The sequence below is a fragment of the Pithys albifrons genome, chromosome 6 (genome assembly GCF_047495875.1).
Source record: "Pithys albifrons albifrons isolate INPA30051 chromosome 6, PitAlb_v1, whole genome shotgun sequence".
In the NCBI taxonomy this organism is placed as follows: Eukaryota; Metazoa; Chordata; class Aves; order Passeriformes; family Thamnophilidae; genus Pithys; species Pithys albifrons.
Genome location: NC_092463.1, coordinates 53,271,222 through 53,298,917, shown reverse-complemented (window position 1 = coordinate 53,298,917; position 27,696 = coordinate 53,271,222). Strand labels below are relative to the sequence as shown.

Here is a 27,696-nt window from a genome sequence, read left to right as displayed (position 1 = left end):
TCAGTGGGACTGTCCTCCTTCCTGTGTGCCCCAGTACCTCCGGCAGCTGGGGACAATCTGGGGGATTGGTGCCTTCTGTTTCAGAAGCAGTGATTTGTGCTCCAAAGACAGATTTCTGGCCAATACTGTGTAACTTGAGTATCTCAGAAAACCATATACCTATTTACAAGGAATACAATCATTTTCTTACCTATTTTGCTGTCCAGTGAAGTACAAGAACCAGCTATATGTAGCAAGATATCTTAGCTACCAACCTCAGCATCCACAGGCAACCAAGCACACATCAGCCATGTCACTTGTTCTGCTTGCCACAGGTCAAAGGAACTGTTGTGTTTTCAAATCTCCATGAGGACCTGTGACTATTTTCATATTTCTCTTTTCTAACCTATGTGTGCAAGTATCAGGTTTATGTTTTCTTGATCAGAGGAGCATAAATGACACAAGAATGAAGAGCTGCATGCAGTATTTTAAGGACACCAAGGAATTTCAGTATTTCTGTAAACATATTGTGAATTTTTCAGCATTCAGCCAAAATATCACCTATTTCCTTCACTTCTAAAATGCTAGATCTCTTATTCACTTATGTTTTGGGAGTTTTTTAACCTCAATGGGTTTTTTATGTCAAGCACTATGATCGTTGATCAACTTTGCTCATTCACAATATGCCACAGCTACAATTTGTAAAACATACCTGGATTTGTTTAGCAGACTGAGGCTCCACATAAATCTCAGCTTAATCAGGGCAGGACTGAAAATTTGTCATGTCAAAAGGGGCCAATACTTGCAAACTTATTAACTCAAGTATGGTTTAAAAAGGTAAACTCAAGTGACCTGGGTTGAAATTCAACTAACCTGAAAAATCAAGCATCTGAAAAAAACCATATCTCCCAGGTGAAGCAACTTCTCAATTAGTGACAGTAAAGTAATGAGCATCTCATCATTTACTGTTAAGCAATGAAGAAGTCATTATCATATATATTTGGCAAATGGCTCTTGATGAGTTGAGAGATATATTTATGACAATAATTGCTAATAACAGGATCCGCTTCACATTCAAGATACAAGAGACTAAGAGCTGAAAAAACATTTCAGAAGCATAACAATGATTTTGTTGACTGCTAAAAGAGCATTTCTGTTCATGTGTCCAAGCCTTGAAGACAAAGCCATGCTCCTTCTGTCTGCCCCAAGATGTCTGCCTTTTCCATTTACAAAATCACAAGGTATGTATGGCCAGACTTCATGAACGCAGATTTGGGAAGGGCTCTCCCCACATGGGTGTGCCTTTCCAGCCTGCACAGTGGATTTTATAGGTGAGGTACAGTGTGCACAGAACTGGCCCCCACCATTTAAGTCCTAAGGTCCATTTGCCATGACCGAGCGAACTTGGACAGTGACAGTGAAGTCCTCAGGACTGTCTACAGCACCTGGTCCTAACTGGGGCTGACCCTGCTTAGCATCCAAGATCTGACGGGATCAGATGGCAGTGAGGCATTTAACTGCCAGGGGACGGTCCCCACTGAGACTCAAACTCAGGACCTTGGGATTCAGAGTCCAGAGTGCTCTCCTTTACACCACAGGACTGCCTGAAATCACGAGGTATTACAAGATTAATGTATGGGAGTTATCTTCAACCTCTTCCCGATGACTTAGCAACAAACAACTTGTATGAAGCCAGTGTGGAATTGGAGTTTGAAGACTGCTTCTTGGAAATCTAAAACACACTGAAACCTCAACCAAGAAAATGGTACTTCATTAAATCTGCACCCTCTGGAAGACTTATGAAAAAACACTGCTGGGTCATAAATACCAGAGTGGTAATAAATACACAAAAATTGTTGATTCAGCTATTTTATCTGTCCTTGTTCTTTAGTACATGGTGTAAGAAATGCGTGGCATTTTACCAGATCATATTTAGCCAAATCAGATGCATTAACAGTGTATTAAACTGCTTATTCAAATCCCACCTCCAGTTTACTGGACACAAACCCCAAGTCATATAACAACATTTTAAAATACATGTTTAAAACCCACAAAGTCTGTGCAGGGACCACTATGTCACATTAAAATGGAGCATCAGCCACCTGTACTGTCACTGCTTTGGCATGCTTGAAAAAAAAATTATAAATCTCCATGACCACTAAGGACAAGAGGCATAGCCCAAGCTGAATGAGGCAACCCAGTCTTCACCATCCTTCCTCTGCCTTGTGGTTTAGGTGATGGAGGCTTGCCTTGTTCTTAAAACATATAGGTGGTTGGAAAGGACTGGATAGAGTTACTAAAAATGCCTGTTTAGCAAGAGCAGGTTCAGAACTAGTTAAATTACATACACTTCTGCACTATTATCACATTTTAATGTGATAGTTTCAATTACAGATGACAGATTCTATTATCAGAAAAAAAATGCTCTGAGTGAGAAAAAACATTAAAGTTCCTGGATCTGACAGGTCTCAGGAAGAAATCCCAGCCCTGCATTAGAAGCCTCCTCGTTCTTGCTCATGAAGGCTTGACCTGCAGGGAGGGAGGAAAGCCTGCTCTGTCATTAATCACTGTGTCTTCCAGGTATCTTATTCTTGGAGACAAACAATTCATCTAGAGGCCTCCAAAAAGCAGGAGCAGCACACCATTGCACTTTGGCATGACTGCATGAGTATGACACAAATTGGACAAAAAAGCCTTTTTATTCCCCCTCCTACAAGAGCCTCGGGGGATTCAGCTTCCTCCGAGTACCTCCTGCAATCTACATAAAGTTATTTTTGCCACAGGGGCTCAGTTCTGAGTGACTGAGCACTCTGGAGCAACACTTCTTGGTAACATTTATTCTTGGTAACCAAACAGCTGCTTGAGGACTTGCTCATAAAACAAGTCCAAAGTGGAAGGAAATGTGCAAGAAAACTGTCCAAGACTGGCTTCCCCAAAGTTTCACAATACCTGGATGGTAAAGGAGAGTCCATTTTCTGTACGTATATTTCCTAATCTTCCAGGCAGCTCTGCCTCAAACAGTGCTGAGCAGCTTCAGTGCTGGCCATGACATGTCCAAAGAGCTGAACTGCCTCTTCTAATCCGTAGGGCCACTGATGTCACCAACACTATTTTTCATGATGCAAACTCCAGGGAAGAGACCTACTTTCCTAATTACATGAAAGTAATGTTTCTGATGAGCATCTTAAGTCAGCAAGTAGGAATAAGGTGTATTTATTCAATTAATTAAAGATTTGAAATTGATTTAATGAAAAATGAGAAGGAATTATGCCTTGCAAGACTAAGCAAGGCAGGTAGATATGATATATATTGGGAGGTAGAGGAGAAAAAAAAGAATGCACATGTAGGGTTTGAGACAAGAGATCTACCTAAGCTTAGCACAGCTGAACTCAAAAGTAGGATTTAGCTGCATATTTGGGAGGAGGATTCCTCAATCCCTCTACCCTTCGGTAACAGGTATTTTGAGACTGGGGAAGAGGAAAGGCAGACACATGCCATTGGCACCTCTCGCCTATTTTCTAAATGAGGAGCCACAGAATAGTTTGGGTTGGAAGCTAAAGATAATCTAGTTCCAACCCTCCTGCTGTGGCCAAGGACACCTTCCACTAGACCAGGTTGCTCAGAGCCCCATCCAGCCTTGCCTTAAACACTGCCAGGGGTGGGGCATCCACAGCTTCTCTAGACAACCTGTTCCAGTGTCTCACTACTGTTACAGTAAGGAATTTCTTCCTAATGTCTAATCTAAACCTGCCCTTTTTCAATTTGAAGCCATTACCCCTTGTCCTGTCACTACATACCCTTGTAAATAATCTCCCTCCATCTTTCTTGCAGGCTCCTTTTAGGTACTGGAAGGCTGAAATTAGCTCACCCTGAAGCCTTTTCTTCAGGCTGAACAATCCCAATTTTCTCAGCCTTTCCTCACAGGAGAGGTGCTCCATCCCTCTAATCAACTTAGTGGCTTCCTCTGGACTTGCTCCAACAGGTCCCTGTCCTTCCTGTGTTGGGGTCCCCAGAGCTGGATGCAGCACTGCCAGTGGGGTCTCACCAGAGCAGAGCAGAGGGGCAGAATCACCTCCCTTGAACTGCTGGCCATGCTGCTTTTGATACAGCTCAGGATACAGTTGAGTTTCTGGGCTGAGAGTACACATGGCCAGCCTCTCATCCACCAGCACTCCCAAGTCCTTCTCAGGAGGACTGCTCTTGTCTGTTCCTTTGGGCTTTCCTTTGCATTTCTTTTGAAAAGAGTGCTCAGAATGCAGTCAGAACTCCCATCCAGACAAATTCCATGGCAAAGGACAGCATCTGAGAGCAGAAAGCAGTTTTCAGCTGTGCACAAAAGGACAAGAGAAAATTTGGCATGAGTTGAGCCTGTTCCAGCTTCTGGAGACAGGTCCTCAGGAACCAGGTTTGCTGGCAGCATCTGCTTTGCTACTTAACTTCACACGGCAGCCACTATTTGATGGTGCCTTTTCCTGCTCATGCTCTAGTTTAGATGCCATGGTTAAAAGAAACAGGACAACGTGTCCATTACAAAAAAGGAGACCAATTTGTGTTCTGCAGACCTTATAGGTTATAATTCTTCAGTCTGAGACTAAACCCTTCTGTCCTGACAGAGATTGTGTGCCCTGGGAGCAGAGAGACTGTCCAAAGAGTAGCCAAGGAGTTCCAGTCTGCATAGTGTCCAGCCTCTTCTGCAAAACTCAAATTGCTAATGGGGCAACAGTACATGCAAGGTAATATGGCAGCAAAGAGTGAGGCTAAGACCTACAAACACAGGCATTCTATGAGAGTCGGTGAGATCTGTCAACATCATCTCATGCCATCCACATCACTCACTGCAAATAAATCATATCATTTCAGATTAAAATTTTTTTAAAAAGGCATACAGTCTAGTATTTCCAACAGTGCCCAGCCCTGGGTATTTTGGAGAGACATCAAGGAAATCCTCCCTCCTGTGCACTCTGACATACAGTACATGGGTAGGTGCTTTGTAGTGATTACCTGGAGCAGGTCCTGGCACTCCCTGAGCATTTCCAGTTACTGCTGCCTGTGGAGCTGGGCTGCTGGCACATGCAGCATTCCTCCTCCTCCTCCTCCTCCTCACCTAACACAGGCAAAGGCCAGTGAGGGAGCAAGGGTCTACAAAGTGCAACATGATTACACCTCTAGCCTTTTGAACTAGTGCTTACTTCTGAAATTAAACTAATTTGATTAACTCTTTTACAGAAAAGAGAAGTTTTACCTCGTATTTTAAAATATTTTAATTAAAAATAAAATTATTACTTTTGTTAATAACTAACCAAAAAGTATTAAATAAAATATAAAAATTAAAAAGAAAACAAACACCCAAAAACCCAGACCCAACCAAAAGAAGATCAGTCATAACACAAATCCCCTGTACTACAGAGATACCTGGCTGTAAACTTACCACTGCAAACACAAGGTTTTCAGCACAGCAAAGCTGTGCTCATTGCACAGCCACAGATGATAATACTGCTTCAGACCATGATTAATATGTCAAAATAACAGCTCGTATTTCTCTGGCTAACTGTCAGATAATATGCTAGTAAGACAGCCCAGACTTAATTCAGAAGGCAATTGAATCCTCCATGGGACAGCTCAGGCAAGTGAACACCTGTGAAGATCCACCTTCATTTTCTCTAACCTCATCCACTGCTAAGGTGCAACAAAAATAATACTTCTTTTGGGTTTTTTATGATAGTCCCTCACCAGGAATATAACTGCAGTAAAACTGGAAAGAAAAGACAAGACAGTAAAGCAGAAGAATAAAAGAAGTACAAAGGAGAGGACTTGAAAGAGTTGGGAGTAAACAAACTATTCCTAAGCTTCCTGTATTTTTAAAGGGATATTTCCTGCACCAACACCTTCCAGACTGGGGGATGAAAATACAGATTTGGTTAAAAAAAAAAGACCATCTAATGGCCCTAAAAATCTTCTATGATATCTAGAGGGTGTCTGAAAAGCATTGAAGAAAAGGTAAAGTTTACAGTGACCAGACAAGCAAGATGGCAGAGGCAGCATGGAAAATACTGGCAGCCCTCAGGGGACTTCACTGTAAACATCTAATTCTAGAGACTTCATGTCTTCCAACATCCAACAAGAAACATTCCTCCTACACCTGAGCAAAAGATGGAGAGTGGCTGGTGGATGTCAGAAATCCAATTCCCTAAAACATATCGGATAACACTTCTTGTTTCCTCAGCAATGTTCTGTGTTCTACTATGAGATTATTTTTCTCTTTAAATCCATAGATGAGAATACTCATTAAGTCCATCTGGAACCAGGATGGAGAGCACAAGGCTGTAGTTAAATGTCAGCATACAAGGCTGTAACCAAAACAAAGCTGAACTCCTATTTAAACAATCAGTATCACTGCAGCAACATCTTCCCCTGATACCTGTGCTCTTTTTGCTTCATCTGGCAGAGCCAGGCAGCAAGGCTTCCCTCATGGACAGCATTCAGGCAAACATAAATTTTAAGTCGGATTAACAAGCATTTAAGAGCAGTCTCATCATATCCCACTCAACATTATCTGAGTGTATATATTAGAATAGTTTGTTGCATAGAGATGGGGGTTTCAGTAGTCCTCTCTCCCCCCCAAAAAATTTATAATTTATAAACCTGTTGTAATGTACATGTACAGAAAAACTTGACAGTGCCTAAGTTATAATGGTGCATGTTATAACTTCTAGACCTAATGCATGGAAAAAATTGACAATACTTGCGGACAGAATCCAAGTAACAATAGAAAACTTTTTGCATAATTTCTGTGCCATATTAAAAGACTGAATATGAGATATTTGAGAAAGGCTCATTAAAGGGTTTTAGTATTGTTCTCTGCTAAATAATCTGTTTTATTACTCCCTCTCTCCGTGCCTATTCTTATCAAAGTCACCTACCCTGACTTTCCAACCACCTCCACAAGAGTAATGAAGAGAAACTTTGTAAAAAAATGGATTCTCTGTATTTTCAACACTGACATACATTGTTTCACCATAAAAAGCATTCAGTATTTGTGTACAGCTGCACTGTGACTGAGATAACATCAAAAAGGTGAACTCAGACATTACAGCAGTAGAAAAAAAAACAATCATTGGTAAAGAAGCCAGACCTGCAAACAGATTCAAGGCCCCACGCCACTCCTGGAGCACCACACTGCTACTGGAGGCACAAGCTCTGAGGCTGCTCAGTACATAGGAAGAATAAATACATAAAAATACCAACAGCTGTTCTTTCTGACAAAGTCTGGACCAAACAAACAGTCAGAAAAGTAACAGATAAGATGCAAACTAAGATTCTTTACACTGTTGTTCTTGGCAAGATTAATAAGAACCACAAAAAAGGCATTTAGGCACACATTTCAAAGTATGCAGAGCATTCTACAGTTCAGTGAGGGCAAGGTGAAATCAAAGAGAGATTTTTAACAGAAAGACAATTGTCAATGTCAGAAAAATCAAGTTGAGTCAAAGATAACCCTCTCTGTCAAGAGGGTTTAACATAGCAGGAACTGCACTCAACATCACCCCGCACCCATAACCTGGGGCTGTTCCCACAGCACAGCTGCCCCAGGATGGGTGGGAATGCTTCACATGGGATGATCAGAGAAACACAGCAGAACACTCATAAGTGATTAACAATGAAAGCTTACCTAAACAAATGACTTTTTGGGTACTGAGATGGGAACAGATCCAACACATCTCCCACCCTTACAGCATCCCTTTGTTTGTCCCTTGATCAGCATGTTACTGGTTTATGTTAACAAATCTATGGGATAGTCAAGACAAATTACATTTCAAAACAATCTACTAGTCCATGCAGATCTCCTAGTGAATGAATGAAATGTGCATAACACATTGAATCAAATATACATAAAGACATTAGAGCGAACAAAACTGTTTGGTCATCCCATCTGAGCTCCAACTCCCCTCCCAGGCACATCTGGGATGTCTCTAACCTTAGCCTATCCAGGAGGATGCCTGTTGGATGAATCTTGGCTTCATTTTCTCACGGGCACAAGAGTGGCTGCAGGCAGCAAGGTCTTTTGCCTTATTGGCAGCCAAGAGCTGATACCCAGAGGAGACAGTAAATATCAGGAAAATATCACTACCTTCCTTCCCAGCCTCACAAGCAAAAAGCAGTGTATTTGCACTTAATGACACCATATTTGAGATGATGTATTTAATAGTCCCTGTAGTCAGACTGACGCTCAGTTCCAGGATCTCCAAAAATTACAAACAAATAGCTGTGGCTTAGCCTCAGCCCTCTTGCAAAGAGCAGCCCACCTGCACCAGGAACTGATGGGAGGAGTGCACCTTCATATCAGGTAGAATTCAGACATTGACAAAAGCAGTATAATATTGTATGGTTGCCTGTCATTTTTCATAAGAGAAAGCAAATAACATCTGTATGATTTGTCCTTCCAAATACAAGTGGACATCAGGAATGAAAGCACTGGCTTGAAACAAGTCTGGAACATTAAATCTCAGCTAGTTCTAATTTTTTAGTTCAAAGTTCCTTTTCTTGCTATATAAACACCCGTCTTCCAAGCATGAGTAAATTGCCTTGGATCTCAGTACACCCGTTGCTTTGGGAATCATTTTACATTTGCAAAAGGGTGAATGAAAATAGCCCAGAGCCTGATATGAACATCTTTGACTGTAGTATTCAACATCCCATACTCCTCAAGTTAATCCTCTTACTGTGATTAGCAAAAGAACAGAAGGGTTGTAAGGAGGGACTTAAGTGGGCTTTGGCCTCAAACTGGGTTCATAGCCCAGACTGGCTCCTATGCTTCTTGCGTGAGTGGCCCAAACTGAATTTCAAAATCCTCACTAATTAAATACATTTGAGGGATTTCTAGGAAGGCGAGAAGAAAAATAAAGCAGAGAGCAGAAAGAAGTTTATATTGCACATGCTGAAGGTGAAAGGAGTGAAATTTGAGGTGGTAGTGACATGGGTGGTGCACTTACTGGAAAAATGTGGCAGTGTCTGAGCACACCGAAGAACACACATGGGAAGAAAATGACAGCAGACTTCAGCATCCCAGGCAAAATCACAGCTTCCAAGAGGAAGTGATACTTATCTACCAGTGTCTGGACTTTAGGTCTACTGAAGCACAGTATGTCATACAAGGAAAGCTACTGTCAAACCCTGTTGCAGCCCCTGATTCAGGTGGGTCTGGAGGACCACATTACAGGTTTCGTTTTCACCTTAAAAGGACATGTTTCCAGCCTCAACCTATTGGAGTCAGACCACCACACCTGGGGCGGGGTCACTTGAGGTCATATATACCTGTGTTTTTGAATAAACTTGGGATTTGCTTGAACATCACATTGGTGTGTGCAGTCTCACTAGAGCATGGTTTGCAACAAAACCCTCTAAGCCTCTGTTCCCATTGTATGCTGGAGCCTAGCTCCAGCCCCACTGCTTCCCAGCTCCCTCTCAGTATTTATTGTTCACTTGTTGCTAGTAAGATAAGGCTGTAAACTATTAATTATTTACAAGGCTTTTTTCTCCAGAAATCTGCACTGTACAAGTTAGCCCTTCTGAGGTTTTCTTAGACCTATCTGATTAAAACCAAACAAATGCACTCACCACACATGACAGTCTTGGTTGCCAACACTGCTTCGTATGTACATAAAAATTCAGACACTTGCTCTAGAGTGATTAATAATGAACAGCTTCCAGTTTCCATACTGGTCCCCCTCTTAAGTTTCTCCTTCTGATTTACTTGCACTCTCCTACGCAAAATCTTTTCAGGTCTGAGTGCGCTGTTCCATGATCCAGATAAAAACTTCATTCTGAAAACTGGTTCAAAACTACTAGACCCTATTACAAAGACTAAGTTTCATTATTCTTCCTATAATTAACCAAATTATACTAAAAAGCAGAGCACTATATTTACTCCACTTGAGATGTAAAGAAATACAATGGAGGGATAAATTAACTTTTAAGCAGCAACTTCAGTTTGGGAAAGCCCACACAGTCACACTTCAACAGTACTACATTAAAACAGAACAAAATTCAAGACAGGAATAAAGTCAAAATGTAATTTTATTTTAGAAACCTGAGCATCCTGCAGACAGGCGAAACAGTCAGTGTGGAGCCAGCCTTTCATGGACTGGCTCTCTAACTGATATCCCCTGCAGAGTCCCTCTGGGGTGCTTCCTCACACTGCCTTACTCAGAAAGCAGAACTTGCCCAGCTCTCTTGGGAGTACCTTTCACCAACCAGACAAATTCCTTGAGTTTTGTTAGGATTTTAGGTTACAGCTCTGCAAAATAACCCGTGAGACAATACATAGAAAAACTACATTAAGAAATTGGCTTTGATACTTCAGGAGTTCCAGCAGAAGACATTTGAATAGGACTTTTGAGTAGGATTTTATAAGTTGGAAATGTTTGACTTCAAAAAAATAGGTTTTAAAGGATACCAAGCAAAACTCTGCGAAGACAAGAGTGAACCTAGCTAAGCTTGCACACAATTACCCAAGAACAGATCAATAGTTTAACATTAATATCAATGTCATCAGAGCCTGTAGGGGCTATGAGGAACTGTTCCACCCTCCAAAACAGCTGTTTGTGTACACAGGCAGCAAAAATGCACAGCATGGAGGAGAAGGGTGCTGGTGGTGCATGAAACAGTGAAATTTCAAAACAAACAGGACTGTTTCTAAAACAGAAGAGCTTTGTCTCTAGAATGACAGCATATAACTGGAAGATTATTGCCATACATCTTGTGTCCCTAAGGACCCACAAATTGATGGATGAATTTGAACTGACACATTTACCTGAGCAACAAGTAAATGGATGTTTGACAGAGTGTGGCAGTTTGTCAGTTACAAGATCAAAACACACCATAGCCTCAGCAGGATAAAAAGAAACAAACACACACACAGGAAGCTTATAGAAACAAGGGAATAATCATATTTTTTTTCAAGCAAGGTTGAAAAGGCTTCAATACTTACTTGGCTGATCATCTATGTAGTAGACTCCCAGAGACAAATTACAACTTAAAAAATACTTTTTAATTTGATTTTGAGCTGATTTGTTGACAATTTACATTTCAAAGACCTGAACTCCTCTGGGAGCATCTTTGTTTTCATAACAGCTCTTGGAATCTTTCCTTGTTCTGACCTAAGCATTCAAGCATTTCAGATATATCCAAGTATTGACTAACATCCCTCTCTTCTACAAATACAGGTGTCTCCTGACAAAACTCAGCCCAGTCATCTCAAAGGCTTGTGATATACTATTTTTTCAGACACAGGAATAAACAAAACTCTGTAAGTTTATTTGTTATCTACTGGTGTGTGGCACTTGTGGTTATCCAGGACACCAGGGACCCTTTCCCATGTGAACAGTGAGCCCTTCATGCAGGCTCCACTTTCTGGGATATCTCTGAGAGGGGCAGTGCCCCACATCCGCTGGAAGGATTGCACTTGTTGCTAGCCCAGAGCACAAAGCTTAAGGCAACAGGCTTTCCAGATGCTCCAAAGAGCTGCCACCCCTGTTTAAGTCTCCTCCAGATAGAGATGTTTATGGATATACTGATATGAAGAGGTGCTTTGTTGACTTGGTGAACACGGCTGGATGAGGCAGTGGTTTTAGCCCAGTCATATGACATTTGACATGAACTGACAGACCCTATCTACTTTTGCATAGCAAAAAATAGGATCAGCTTTGGCCTTTGCAGAGAACAAAATGTGCTTACTAATTTACTTAATTTATTCTCTTCTTGCAGAAACAACCTCTAAAAGCAGTGATGAACAAGGTTCCCCAGACCACATCAACCTGCCCCAGCCATGTGCATCAGCACTTGTTGGCTGCATACAGCACCTGCCATGTGCCACCGTGTCAACAGCCAGGATGGCTCTTCTGTCCTGATTCACTTCTGAAGGAGAAAACCCTCTCTGTTGGTGTTCAGCCACAAACATTATTCCCCAGACTTCCATTACTAGTGATATTTACACTAATTATATATTGGAGAAAGAAATGTTTTTCATTATTATGCAGATCATGAGCTACATGGTTGATTTTTCTTTAAGATATAATCTCATGCTGAAAACTGCAGTGAGAGCACAAAGAGTATCTGATAGCTCAGAGCTGCAGTGTTCAGTCTTCCTTGCATTGTGCACGTATTCAGGCAGAGCAGAGGTTGACAATTGTGTGCCCCAGCACTGAAGACGAGGCATTTAGTGTGTCTTTTAGACTTGGTAACAAAAGGAATTCACACAAAGCATGCGATAAGACCACAGAACAAGGAAAGAGAAAAATGCAAGTAAGAGATGGTAGAGCAGCAATTCTTGTGGATATCACATGCCATTCTCTTCATGGCCAGTTATACTGTTTTCCTATTGGTGCTTCTGTTTTGAAGAAGTGCTTGAGTTGCCTGTACAGTTCAAGAGACAACCTGCATACAGGTTTTGACCAAGTGGCTTTACAGAGGCCTTGTAACTTTTATAGAGGTCTGTAACTGTACTGACAAAAGACGTGTATATTTTGTGTCTATTTTTATAGCAAGCTAAGTCTGTACATTCTTAACATATTACATGCTGTAGATTAAAAGAGGACCAGGTGATACTGACTTTCCTTTAAAAACTTACCCTTCACTCTCGTTGCTGAGATGCTGGCCATGACATTTACTGCTTCAAACACCAACCATAGAATCATTTATGTTGAAAATTACCTCATCAAGTCTAACCATTAACCCAGAACTACCAAGTCCACTACTAAACCATGTTTCTAAGTGCCATATTTACACACTTTTAAATACTTCCAGGCATGGAGACTCAGCTCCTTCCCTGGATAGCCTGTTCCAGTGCTTGCAATCATTTCAGTGAAGAAATTCTTGAATTTGCTAAGCTTGGAATGCCATACATAAGCCAAGGAGGTTTAAAATACTTTCTCAGGTTAGTTTTGTTTCAAAAGCTTTAAAATTTCTTCTTCTTCAGTGAAGTGGGAGCTGAAGTTCCTCTCCCACACCTCTCTGTCAGGCTGTCACAAGCCACTGTACAGTCTCTGGAGAATTCATACACTCAAGATTGTGCTACAAACCAACATGAAATGTTCATTCTGAGCATGGGAGAATGCACAAGAACACACCTGCAGATCCTTTCTAGTGTATTGACTCAAGCAAGGAAACTTCAGTCCCAAATTCTAGGTTCTTCTACGGAATTGAAATTAAGACACTTTATTATGAAAGAAAAATAAAGAACCTATTTCCAGCAAACAAAATGCACATTTATAAACTTATAAGGACTTGTGTATATGTTACATGAATATTCTATTCCGTCTTCACTTGAGGGTTGGCTGCCCCACATTTTGTCCCCCAGGTGCTTTGTCCAATGACTACAGCTATAAAGGTACCTATTCCAGGAGAAAACAGCTGAAGACACAAGATGGCAGAGGAGAGAAATGTGGCTTTGCTGCAGCTGGAGGAGGAGCTGCTCTTCAGTGTAGTCAAAGTGCATCTGCTGCAGCAAGCCTAGGGAGATAAGACCTCTACATGCTTCAGGATTTTACATATACTACTTCAAGGAAGAGAAGGAAGATTTCCTAAGACAGCTTTTTTGAATAAAGTTTGGAGGCCAACCCCTATTTACTCACTGACGGCAGCACGCCCCAGAAAAATCAAGGCAGACAAGTTTAACTTCAAAAACACAGATATAAGATCAAAACCCTCCAACACCATGACCCAAATACTCCCTCACAGGTTTTCAATACAGGATAAAAAAAGAAAAAGCAGAAATAACAGCTTCAAAAGGAAGTCACAAACAACACTGATATCCAAAACAGACCAAAGATACAGATCAATAGAAAAAAGTTTCAAGTTGTCTCCAACAGCTGAAACACCGAGAGTAGATTTCCAAAAATAAACTTCCAAATGTTAGTGGATAAAACCTATATCAATCAGAATGTGGTAATTAGTGAATTTAGGATGGCTGCACTAAAGTCCTCAAGGAAAAAAATAAAAAATAAGTATGGAGATGAAGCAAACAACATAGGGGAGAAAAACTAGGAATGTATTGGTCTCAGGAGGAAATGTGAGAAAGAAGGAACAAAACTGCTTTTACTGACCCCATAGCCAGTATTTTGTTTTAGCTTGTTGGTATGTTTGTAAAAAATTTTTTAAAAAGGCAACACTACCATTTTTGCTCATGCATAGGTATAAAAGTGTAGGTTATCCATTCCTTCTGCTGCAAAACTTCCAATTGTTTCTGCAGAAATCCTTGTGGACTGGACATTTGGTTGTGACCCTCCTCAAAAGAGCTATGCATAGTCCACTGACACATGAAAAACCTTGCAAAAATCACACAGAACCACTGCTGCCCTACCCAGTTTTCCCAAATGGATTGCAGATTCCCTATATGCAGTATTTGCTGATATATTTGATTTCATACTGGTCTCCTTTGCCTATGGGTTGACTGAATTCTGCACACTTTCCTAAATTATACCTTCCCAGAGCTGGAATTCAACTGCATCCATGATATCAGAGCTCCCTCAAGACTTCATGGGCACCATTTTGACATTCAGTGGTCAAACTTGGGTGGTGGTGGTGAGGGTTAATTATTTGTCAATCCAATCTCCAGCTGCTGTGAGTGCTATGAAGGACTCAAGTGGCCCAGCTTATGAGATCAGCTCTTCAGTCTTACAGCAGCCAAAACCTATTCTTCATTTTCATCTTCCTATCATATTAATGGCTCTTCTCTCTGAGCTTTCATTTCCACCCAGGTGTGCCAGGTAAAACCTCCACTTGCCACCTCCATTTCCAGACAGCACCAGCACAAGGAGGCTTCTGAATACCCTATCTTCTGCAGCTCACTTCACCCCTGACACTGGATGTTTTCAGTAACTTCTCGGCTACAAGTTGCCTAGGGGAAGTCAACACACAGCATCAAGTCCTACCTAGTCAGTGCTGGGTACTACCAGTAACTGCCCCAGCACAAAGTAGAGCCCCTAAAAGTACAGTGCTGTGTATACAGACAATGAATTCCATAGGAGTGCATCAAACCCAAAGAGGGTACTACATAGAGGTTCTTAAGCCCACATGGATAATATTTGAAAACAGTGAACTGGGATGGATTAATAGTTTCCTGAAGAGATTGACAGGGAAACATTCTGCTAGGCCATGTGCAGCATCCCCATGAGTGAGGCACTGCACAGCTCCCGGACAGAGCTAGAGGGAGGTAGCAAGAGTGTTGATGGGCAGCAGCCCAGCTGTCAAAACCTGCACCAACACTGAACACCAAGACCATGAAAAAGATCAGGTTTGGCTCTGCTTTGGAAGACAAGGATTTTGGCCACCAGGGACCGCAGGTATGGCAAGCAGGTAGCACAATGCTCAGGAGGAAAAGAAACCAAATAGAAACTGAATATAAAGGAGTATTAACTGTCCAGAAAATAATTTATCAACAAGGGCAGATGGTGAAAGGGAAGAATTATTTTAATCTAGAAGTTAGCCATCTGAACCCAGAATTCCTACATGTTTCCAAGATCACCAAAACATCCTATTCTTTTTAAAATTGCTGCTTATCCTCTGCTTTCAGCTGGCAACATTCAGTGTGACAAGGAAGTTATCAAAGCACTGCAACTGGAGGAAGGCAAAGATGTGCACTAGATAAGGCTGGCCTCTTAGAAAAGCCAAGAAGCCAGGCATGGAAATGCCACATGTGATCACTAATAACCTTTTCGTATTGTACCTGTTTCTTTTTCAAGTACTCACAGGTTTAGGTTGGAGGGAGGGAGTAGTGGGGGAGCTTTCCTTTGGTTAGGATTGCAGCTGAGGTGAACTGTGTACAAGTCTCATTGCATGGGGGTCTCTCACCTCCAGTGATTGGATTTGCTCTTTGTTGCATAAATTATCTGCAGGAATGATCTGTGGATATTCTGGTCAGGAAGTCTAAGGAAAAACCACAATCACAGGGCCAAATGCTGTGATAAACAACAAATGTCAGATACAAACCACTAGAAAAACACCTGAGTGCTGCACACAAGTACTTTCATCTACAAGACACGTGCTTGACCATTTAGAAGGGACATAGCAACTCTCCATGTTTCCATGGGGAAAAATCCATCCATACATGTTCCAGAGTCCAAAGGCCAAAACTTCAGTTTAATTAATTTCATCTGATTTAGTAGATGGTGAGCATAGCATTTTTTTAAATTATAGATGGAATTGTATTTATGGGAGGCAGCACCTGCTCCATTGACCCTGTCTCTCATGGAGGCCAACACAAAGAGGAGTACCTGGGTGTGTATCCAGAGAATTCCAAAATTACAGAATATGCCGAGTTGGAAGAAACTCATTGGCATCATCGAGTCCAACTCCTCACCCTGCACAGGACCATCCCCAACAGTCACACTATGTGCCTGAGAATATAATCCAAATGCTTCTTGAACTCCATCAGCCTTGGTGCTGTGACCACTTCCCTGAGGAGCCTGTTCCAGCACCCAGCTGTCCATTGGGTGAAGAACTTCATACTATTATCCAGCCTAAACCTCCCCTGACACAACTTCAGGCCACTCCCTTGGGTCCTGTCACTGGTCACCACAGGGAAGAGATCAGTGCCTGTCCCTCCTCTTCCACCCCCCAGAGGAAGTGGTAACTGCAATGAGGTCTCCCCTCAGTGCTCCCTTCTCCAGGCTGAACAGACCAAGCGCTCTCAGCCACTCTTCATACAGCTTACCCTCAAGGCCCTTCACCATCTTCATTGCCCTCCTTTGGACACTCTCTAAGAGTTTAATATCTTTCTTATAATGTGGTGCCCAAAACTGCCACAATATTCAAGGTGAGGCTGCCCCAGTGCAGAGCAGAGCGGGATACTCCCCCTCCCTTGACCAGCTGGTGATGCTGCGCCTAATGCCCCCCAGGACATGGTTGGCCCTCCTGGCTGCAAGGGCACTGCTGACTCAGATTCAACTTGCCATTGGCCAGGATCCCCAGGTCCCTTTCCCTGGCACTGCTTTCCAGCATCTCATTCCCCAGTCTGTCTGTATGTCTAGGGCTGCCCCACCCCAAACACAGAATCCAGCATTTTCCCGTGTTGAGCTTCACATGGTTAGTGATTGCCCATCTCTCTAATTTGTTGAGGTCTCTCTGTAGGACCTCTCTGCTCTTGGGGGAGTCAAAGCTCCTCCCTGTTTTGTGCCACCAGCAAACTTGCTTAGTATTCCTTCCAGTCCTGCATCCTAAATCATTTATGAAGATGCTGAAGAGCACAGGGCCCAAGATGGAGCCCTGAAGAAGCCCACTGGTGGCAGGTCTCCAGTCTGATGTCACCCCATTCACCATTACCCTCTGTGCTCACCCTGTGAGCCAATTGCTCACTTACCCCGTAATGCATTTAATCCAGCTGTGAGCTGGACATATTGTCCAGAGGATACAGTGAGAGACAGTATCAAAAGCTTTACTGAAATTTCAAAAAATTGCATTACCTGCCTTCCCTTGACCAACTAGGTGTGTTACCTTATCATAGAAGGAAGTAAGATTTGATAAGCAGGACTTTCCCCTCATGTAGCCATGCTGGCTGTGACCAGTGACTGCATTGTTTTTCAGGTGTTTTTCAATACCTCCCAGAATAATCTTCTCCATAACTTTACCAGGCACTGAAGTGAGACTGGCAAGCCTGAGGTTTCCTGGGTCCTCTTTCTTGTCCTTAAAAATTGAGACAACATTCACCAGCTTCAGTTGTCAGGTTTCACACAGTGCTTGGCTGTTCGCAATGCTGTCCCATGCGTCTATGCCTGAAGCATTCTGCCACAGAACTGCCACCCTGAGAGCAACTAGGACTTCTGTGGCCACTGATGAGGAGGAATGACCCCAGCACCATCAGTTGTTCCACAGGACTCTTGTGAACAAGAGTCATTAACCTGCTTTACAAGCAGCAGTGTTTCTTGCTGAACAGGTCACAGGTGTCCCTTGAGAATTTGACTGATAAAGCTCCTATAACACAGAAACTGGAGAACAACTTCCATGAAATCTTGCAGTAACTTCATGTTCCAGTCTAAGCTCCCACAGTCACATAGAGAGTCACAGGAAGGTCTCAGCCTGCAGTGGCTTGATGTGAGCCTGCAGGACAGAAAGGCATCCTACACCCAGCCAGAGGTTTGGGCGTGCACCACAGATGCTCCAAGATGCTCAAAACAAGCACCTCTTTTTTTCCTTTCCTCCCTGGCAGAAAATGCTCCCATTACTCCCATCTCTGTCATTACTCATAGCTAAGGTAGAGGACATGCTTCAATTGCAAACATCAGCCACCAGGATTTGGGGTTGAAGAGAGCTAGATCCTTCTTCTGCCTCAGGCCTGGACACAAGAGAGGTATAGGAGGGCAGGTTCAGTGTGTGAGAAAAGCTCTGCACCATTTTGCAGAAGGGAAGACTGAGTAAAAGTAGCAATTCACTCAGCCTCCCACCACTGAAAAAAAATATATTTATATAGTCCACAGGTACCAGTTCATGGAGTTTGGATTTATTAGGGGAAATCTCAAAATCTGCAAATTGGTCACCAAAAAACTAGCCTGGACACCGAAGTATTACATTTCTCTCCCCAGATGAAATACAAAAGGCAAGTAGGGTGGAAACACAAGTGTAGCATGTTCCTGGGTATAAGGCTGATAAATAATCATGAAGACTGAAAGCTGGAGAAATAGATTGCAAACAATATATCTGGTTAAATGACAATGCGATAGCACTGGGAGAAAACATCCATGAGAGTTTGTGTGAAATTTCTGGATTTTTCACTGTAAGTTTGGGCTGCATGGGACAGAGTGAACACTACAGAGTCTTGCTGCTGCTGTTTGAGGACATGGCATCAAATGGAACGCATCCTCTGTGTGGGACAACATATGCATAAAACCGCAGCTTGTTGTATAACTCAGTTTTACATATCCGTAAACAGACACTTTTTTTCAAGACAACACTGTTCCATTGCCACCACTGTATGCATCTGTATATTTTCTGCTGAAGCAGTAGGAATGCACTGAAAATGAGTGATACTCTTTAGGCGCAGATATAAACCATATACACCTACACATACAGGGAGTATGGGTAACACCAAATACCTGTTTAAGCACTAAAATTCACTTCCAAGGGGATTTCTTCAGGATATCATGGTGGTTTGTGTTAGTGTTGTGTGAGATGCTAATACTGCTTATGCTTAGCATCTTGTTCCATTTCAGATGTAACATTTACACAGACAAAAAGTTAAAAAAAAAAAGAAAAAAAAAGAAAAAGAAAAAAAGGGTATGAAGTTTGTACCTTTTTTTAAATCCAGGATTGAAGAACCTGTCAGTCACAACCATGAATCACATAAAAAAAACTAATGCTACAACAAATTTCTGTTTCCCATAAGAGAAAAAATACACACACTGATATGAAACATAGTGGGAATATTTTGATTGTCTCAGTGAGACACTGCATCCAGACTTCTCAGCTCTGCAGAACCCAGGCTGTACACAGTGGTTGCTTGAAAATATCATACTTTAGCCACATCCTGGGTCCCTGCTGCCTTCATTCCTCAAGCTTTAGCTTATAATGTAGAAAATGTGTAGGTACCTGCTTTGGGCAGCAGTTCCTACAGACCATCCCTTTCAGAAGTCTGGGTGACTGCTGAGGTGATCACTGCATCTCTCTCAGTGCCCTGCTCAGAGCAGAGATACCAGAAAACGTTTGTATTCAAGGCTGCACTCACAGTGCAGCCATACAGGGCGAAAAACTACCACCCTGGTTTCCAGACAAACCTCTGCTAAACAACAACAAACACTGCTGCTTAAGTTGCTCGGAACCCAGGTTGTCTCAAGTGTCTTTCAGACTGTAAAAACATCAGTAAAGGATTTTGCTTCCCTGAAGAGGACTCTCCTTTTGGTTTATATAAACAGCTTGATGGTTTTACAATATCAGGAGGAAAAAAAGAAAAAGTAAACAAACCAAAACAAGACAGACAGACGATACCTGTTGTAACTCCATCTACTGTAAGACATGTTCTTGTTGCTGCTGACACTATCCATCTCTGGCTCAGCTACAGCACTTCCAGCATTGCTCGTCTCCCGCAGGCACCGGCTGCTGGACTTGGAATTCAAACACCTTCCTGCAGACGGGCGGGCCGGGGGGATGCGGGCAGGCGCCTCCAGCCTTCCACGGCAAAACCAAAATTCACCGCGGAGCAGCGGCTTCGCATCGAGCTCTGGGTGCTCGGAGCAAACCACTGGCAGTGCAGGGAGGGAGAGAGGAATGAAGGGAGAGGGAGGCTCCTGGGGTACCTGTCCAAGGGACTGGTGACAGGATGCTCTCAGCCCCCGGCAGACACGAAAACGCTCGGGTAATAAACTGGAGCAAGGGTACTAAGCTGCTTAAGAGATCTTCAGCGAGGCTGTGCTGAGGAGTGCAGCAGCTTGTGCGCCTCCTGCTCCAGCACACACGCCTTATTTATTTATTTATTCTGGTTGCCACAGATACGGGTCCATCGCTCTGACATCAACCATCTCCCACCCACCACCGGTCCCGGGTATTGCCAACATAATCTTCCAGGCAGGCACCGGTCACGTCCCGCTGTATGGAGTCAGCGCCGGGAGCCGGCTGCGGGCAGGCAGCTCCGCAGGATCATCTCCCCACCAGGGGCATGGCCTTGCCGCTCATCTCCCTCCGCACTCGCTGCAGCCCCTGCTTCTGGCAGGTGGGTGTACAGGCTTCTCCAGGAGTCACTCAGAGTTCAGAAAAAACGCTTTGCATACCCTATTTCAGTCACTGGTTGTGCACAGCCCGCAGCCCCAGTTAGCCCCAGAGTCGGGGCAGCAATGGCACAGCTCTCCAGCCTCAACACGACGCTGAGTACAGGTCTTGGGTGAAGGACTGAAAGCCAAGCCACGCTTTATGGCTCCTGCCCTCGTGTCCCTGGTGGTGATCAGCAATGTTCAATGCCAGGGCCTGTGCAGAGGACCTGTGGATCTCTCGTTTCTCACCTCTGCCAGCTGCAGACAGCACAGGGGCTGCAATGCTTCCAGGTGCCCAGTCCCGCCCGCCGGAATCAGAGCTTTCCTGCTCATTGAATATTTCCTGATCAGTTCTGATAACCACAATATGAAGGAACTGTGCAACAGTAGTTCAAACTGAAACACTTTATAAAAAAACCCCAACAAAACAAACCAAAAAAACAACAAAAACCTTCCTTCAAATTAACTTGTAGTTTCCTGTAATGAAAAGAAAGTTCAGCAGTTTGCCCAGCACCTCTGCCTTTTCAAGAAGTTTTACTATAGCTCTGCCTTCAAACTGTGCAGTGGTTCCTTGTATCTCCTCTCCAAATATTTTCTTGCTCCCAGCTTCCCAGTGTCACACAATTGTGAAGTTTGCAAGGCAGTGCAGTGTCAGGATCATGACCCTCTGTACAGGGGAATTCTTCACAGGTCCTACCAAAGTGCAATGCTTACTGATGGTGCTCTGAAGACAATTCCAGGACAAAGATTACTACAGTCAGGTATAGACAGACACAGGTTTGTTTCTCCAAAGGCTGTTTCGGAACTGCCCAGATCTCACAGTGCACAGCTCTGCTCAGGGCGTTGTGCACTGCTCATGGCCCCAGGACACCGCTCCCCGCCCTACATTTCACTCCTGATTTAAACGGCTATCCCTTCTCAATCTCCCAAAACACCACAGGCATAGGGGGGTTGTCCAGAGGACCTGATCATACCTTGACCAAGACACTACTAGCAGTGCCAGGTCAGCACCATCAGCCCCAGGGTGACCCAGGATCTCTACATACTCACATAGAGGGTAGGGAGACTGCTCTCAAACCTTTCCCAGCCAGTCTGGGCTCCTTTGGCCTGTGCTAGGATCTGCTGACCCCTTCGGGCACTGCTCAGCCACCCAGATGCCCAGTCCTGGTCTTAAGTAGTATGCACTCCGAGGTCCTATGTGTAAGATCTCTCGGGACAAATTGCTAAAACCCCAAGCATACATAAATAAGGACTGAAAGGGACTTGGGTCATTCAAGCTCAGTTCCTCATCTCACAAAAACTGTATCTGATGGGTGGTTTGAGGTTGGAGGTCCAGAGGCTGGTAGTGAAAATTTCTAGAATTCCACCCTGCCAAAAAACAGACTTCCCATCTCTAGCTCAAAGACGGTCACAGATATCTGTTATCCACTTGTTTGTGCACCATCCAGTTACTTTAGTTCAAGTAAATAAATACCTGTCATCAATATTTTAATTTCCAGTCTATTTTCAGAGGGGGAATGGGCCAAACCCTTCATCTCTTCCTGCCAGGATAGGCAGAACCAGCCTAATAGCTTTTTTCATGTACCAGTTTTAATACAAATCAAACTCTTCCTGAATATCAGTAATAATTGTCAACACTTCTTTCAAATAGGGGAAACATGAACCAGGTTTCCTTGGAATGGCAGTTGAGATGCCCAGACCTGAGCCTTGCTCTTTGTGACTATATATACCCTGCGAGTCTTCATCCTGACCTCTGTCACAGATGCTGTTATGTACTGACAACGCATTCCCATTCATTTTATTTATAATCCACACTGAGTGACCTGGATGAAATGGACCATCTGAAAAACAGGGAGTTACTCACAGCCTATCTTCTCCATCTACCTGCTCTGCTCACACAGACAATTGTAAAGGGCAAACTGGAACCTGACCACTTACTTGTCTATTAGATTACTCAGGCCAACATTTTCCACAAGGGAGCAGCTGAAAATTCACCCTGATGAGCCCCTGCATCCCAGAGAAACCTCTGTCAGAAACACACTTCAAGATACACCAATAAAAGCAAGGACCACAGTTTGGCCGTTGGAGTATGGGCTCTCCTCTCCACATGCCTCACCTGAAGCATACCTTGCTGGCACCTCAGGGTCCCTCTGATTTATCCTGGACCAAAGCATTGAGCAGGAGAACATCAACCATGGCGGTTCATACCAAGACAGGGCAAATACAGCCATACACCCATACTTGTCTTCTCCCAGCATGATGAAGCAGGTGGGTTTTGGGTTGATCCTGCCGAACTTCATGGCAAACACAGCCTCTCCAGATGGCTAACACACCGACACCCCACATACAGAGTACCATTTCAGCAGATCAGAGCTTGGAGATCAGCAGATCAGAGCTCAGGAGATCACTTCACACATCCTTGGAGAAGAGATCCTCTAGAGTAAAAGCAAGTGTGGTCCTCACTGCTCTGCTGCAGGTAAACAACAATTTCAGACTCCTCAGAAAAATACTCTGAACAGCAGATGTAGCCTCCTAGGACACAAATGTCTCCCTGCTTCCTGCATGTAGTTGACAAACACTCTCATTGCAAAATTCTCCCAACTCTTCTGTTCAAGAGTTTCTCAATTCTTGTTTCAATAATTCAAACCAAACACAACTGACTGACAGTGAAGCCTTTGCCTGTGATTAATTTTGATTATCTCCAGTTCCTGCTGCCGTGATGTGGCTTTTTTCTGCAAGTCTCCAAGATAGCCTTCTGCCCTCTGACCTACCAGCCTGTATTGATGATGGTATTACTTCAAAATTGAAATTTTCAAAAAGGCTTCAGTGGGGAAGCTGGGTAACTCATGAGCTAATGCAAGGTGAAGTGACACAAACGAGATCCATGCTAGAACTCAGTCAGACAAAGAAATGGTTTTCTTGCCATTCATTCTGCTCCGCTCCCAGCTCTGCAAAGTGCACATCACCATGTGTTTGTGCACAGCCACATCTACACATATCTGAAATGAGTCATGTCTGCTCCCTGTTTGGAGAGATTCTCTCTGACCATTGCAGGTATAGGGACATCTCAAACAAAAAGGTTTAATCCAGGGGGAAGCAACATATGAATGCCAGAGCAGTAATAGAATTTCAGTTCTTAAATGTGTTGAGAGGCTGCCCCACAGAGCACCCATCCCAGTGCCAGCTGAGGAATAGACGAACTGAGCACCAAGAAAACACAAAACCTACCTCTTTTTCAGCTGTTTAGTATATGGCAAGTGACCTCATCACCCAAATAAAAGTGATCTGGAATACTGGCTTGAGCTGCTGAAATACCACAGAAATTAAACTGGCAGCAGGGCTGAAGCAAACAGGCTGTTCCTGCATTTCCATGCTGGCACATACTCTGCTGCAAACAAGTGAAACTAGCTGCTGAGTCACTGGATGGAGCCTAACAGGTTTAACAGTGGAAAGTCAAGAACCCTACATAGAACTACTCCAGATTAGGTATTCTAGAAATACTCTGATGTCTAAGTGCACATTTTGGCATGCCTAGACAGTATTTCCCAGCAAAACAACATGTTTGTGACTGTCTGTTCCATCACTGAGTGTCTGTGGCTGCAGAATTTGCCCCTTCATTACAGTACAGAGGTGAGCTCTGTAGAGACACAGACATCTCTGCATCTGTCCAGACAGAAAGGCACTGACCAGAGCAGACTATGGCATCAGCTTTCCTGCTCCAAAGCCTCAGCACCAGCACGGACCCACTAAGTGGGTGAATCGCGACGGTCTCCCTTCGTACCAACCAGTACTGCTCAGGCCGTTTTCCAGCCACCACCCCAAACAATTCCTCAATGAGATTAGGAGTCCTTCAGCAGCGCTAATTAGTGCTTACGCAAGCGAGGATTTCTCCAAGCCCTCGGGGCTCCTGCTTGGAGAAGATGATGCTTCCTCGGCTGCAGACGGTGCCCTGAGACAGGGACTTGCACCAGGGCAGTGGGGCACTAATGCCCTTTCCCTGCTGCTTCTACAGAAATGTTCCTCCCCTCCTCCTTCTGAGGGGCTGCCCTGGTTCAAAGTCTGGCCAGCCAGTTTGCAGGTGAGGAGAAGATGAGGGGAGAGTGAGAACAGAGGAGGATCTGGTCTTTTAAGCACTGTTTGAAGAAAGGGCTTTTTCAGAAAATCACCACCACATGACGTGACACCCTCTGCCTCCAGCAGGCTGCCGCGGGGACAGTGCCAGGGATGTCAATTTATGAGATACCAGCAGGAAACTATTGCAACTCAGCCTGCATACCAGCTCCAGAGAGAGTCAGGCTGGCTTAAGCAAAACATGCATATTTTCCTAACCAGACATGTTTTAGGACAGCTACAGGAAAACCTCAAGAAAAAGCAGTTATAAACCTTTTCACACCTGGCAGATATCCGTGCATTCCCCCGCAGAACAAACATCTGTGCCTCTCTTAGGCTTATACTTAAGCCCAAATACAACAAACCTGAGGTTTAAGTGCATCCCTGAGTGAGGTCCATAAAGCAAGTGAGCAGAGCCTCAAAGCTACTCACACCTGCTCTGGACAAATTCAGGAATTAAGAATCCTGACTATCTGTTGGCACCACTTGCTGTTCCTGCAGGAGCAATGAAAGATGCTATGCATGCCCAGGGATGCAGGAACAGCACTGCAGAGCCTGCATCCTCACAAGGGCTCTGCTGACTTGCAAGAAGCATGAGATGCCTGTGAAAAAACAGTTTTAAAGGAAAAAAAATAGCAAAGATAGGCTGCAAGGTACACATATCCTACCACAGCAGAAGACAACAGCACAAAAGCACCTGGGCTGTGGAAGAGGTTTCTTTAAAGAAGGAGGAACACATACCACGGGGATGAGCAGTGGTGACAGCAGGCCACCTGGCATCTGGGCTGGAGACTCACAAGCCAGTGCCTTGGATGACAATGTTTTATATGGGGGAACTAGGGAAGGAGGAATGTGCCCATTTGCTTTTCCACAGGCCCTCACATTACTATGCCAAAGTAAAGCTCTTGAAAGTTGGACTTAGCAATTTGGTCTGAAAAAAGAGGGTATTTACATTCTTAAGAGCATCTGGCATAATTCTGTATTTCATCTTCCTTTCAAAGGGTAATGCAGCTTCTAAAAATTCCCTCCAAGAACCATTATAATTTTACTCTGTTCCCAATATAATAAACAACTTCATTTGTCAGTCTCTAGGCATTTTACAAAGAAGCCAGCATCATTATTTACATCTTGCAGAAAGGAACCTGAAGCAACACAGCTTCCCTAACAGCAACACCAAGAAACCTCTTTCCTAACACCCAGGAGACACTCCCACTGCCTGCAGCCTCCTGAGACCTTTAACAGCACCCCTCACACTGCAATGTCCCCGAGTCCTATACAGCCACAGGATGACCCAGTCCACTGATAATATTCTGCTTGGAAGTGTTTAGAAACCTGATCAAACCATTTATGTTGGTCTCAAAGGAACTGGCACTGCACTCATGAGAACTCAACCTCTCCCTTCTTTTTAAGCAATTAGAAAATACTGTATTTACTATATATATATATATATGCATATTTGCTCTATAGAAAATACTATAATTACTAAACCAGAGGAAGTCCATAGCAGTGTGGGTGCCGATCTGTATTTTTTAGCAGGCTCTGTCTTCCTCCTGGATCATAATACTGAAAGGACAGCATGCTGGTTTCATCCATCTGTACAGTGCTAACTGCTAAGGCAATCTCTTAGTAGCTCATTAGCTTTTTTCATCCTCTACTCATCTTTGAAATATTTCCTGATTTTCCACATGTACAGAAATGGTGGTACATAAAACATGAGACTGTGGCGATGGGTGAGCATAGTGGCCTCTTGTGAGATATTGCTCTGTTAATCAATAAAACCCCAAATATCAAAATTGCTTTGACCATTTGGTATTTCCCTTGCGTTAAAGAAGGTACAAAGCAGCTCTGGAGACCATGTCCCCATCCTTTGGGACACTAGCAGCCTCTCAATTATTCCCTCAGGCTGCAACAGCTCATGTCAGCCCTGAAGCCCCTCAGGAGTCAGCTGACAGTGCTGCTCTTTGGGAAAAGACACAGAATTTGACACAGTGCATCTACCCAGCACTGCTTGCTGCATAAGGGCTTTGTATTTCACAAAAATTTTGTTTCTATTAAGCTACAAGACCCTCACACTGATGGACTGTACGTGGGCATTCCATCCGAGAAGGCAGTGCAAAGCCAGGTGAGTAACGGAAGATCCCAAAACACAACTCAGATCCAGCATGTTGTATACATGTATCCAGCATGTATCCAGATGCTGTATCAGATGCTTCAGCACCAGAAATAGGTTGTGAATGAATCATTCCTGAACTTTAGAGCACTGAAAGTTATCTTTGTCCTTCATTAAAGGAAAAAAAAACAAAACACATAAAAACAAACACCTTCCCTCCCAACCCCCCCCCCCAACCATTAAAAAAAAAGAGAAGTAGCTCAATTCCAGTCCCCATCTGCTGGGGATTTTTATATTGCATTCTTCCTTCTGGACTGCCATCCTCCTATCTGTTCCTAGCTTTACCAACAGAAAGGCAGGTTCAACAAAACCACAGCAATCTTCTTGATATACATATTTTTAAGAAGCTTAGATAAAAGAGTGAATGTGCCTACAATAATCCACGTCATCTGGCAAAGCACAGAAGTAAAAATCTAAGCCTCAGAAAAGCATAATGACTTCACTGCAGCCAGCTTGAAGCACACAACCTGAGAGGTGTGCACTCAGCAGCTGTTTGTGATATAGCAGAGGCCCAGGGACATGCTGCTCTCAGCTGACCTGCCAAGCACTCTGCCCATGCTGTCCCCTGCCCTATCCCTCAACCTCCCGAGCTCCCACAGGTGCCAAGCACTCCCCAGCAAGCTCACAGACAGTGCTCACTTCCTGCACATAATCCTCCAGAAGATTTAAACTGGATAATGTCCCCACTGCTGGGACAGAGCTACAGGC

General features: G+C 43.6%; 1 protein-coding gene across 7 annotated transcripts in view; it reads right to left on the bottom strand.

The window, feature by feature from the left end:
• Nucleotides 1-20,472, bottom strand: part of TUB (TUB bipartite transcription factor) — a 149,024-nt gene extending 128,552 nt beyond the window's left edge. For all 7 annotated transcript variants that reach the window (XM_071558907.1, XM_071558914.1, XM_071558910.1 and 4 more), the window contains exon 1: nucleotides 19,951-20,472. In XM_071558907.1, the coding sequence (XP_071415008.1) occupies nucleotides 19,951-20,006 (56 nt within the window). In that variant the 5' untranslated portion in view covers nucleotides 20,007-20,472. The remainder of the gene's footprint in view (nucleotides 1-19,950) is intronic.
• Nucleotides 20,473-27,696: the final 7,224 nt, after the last annotated feature.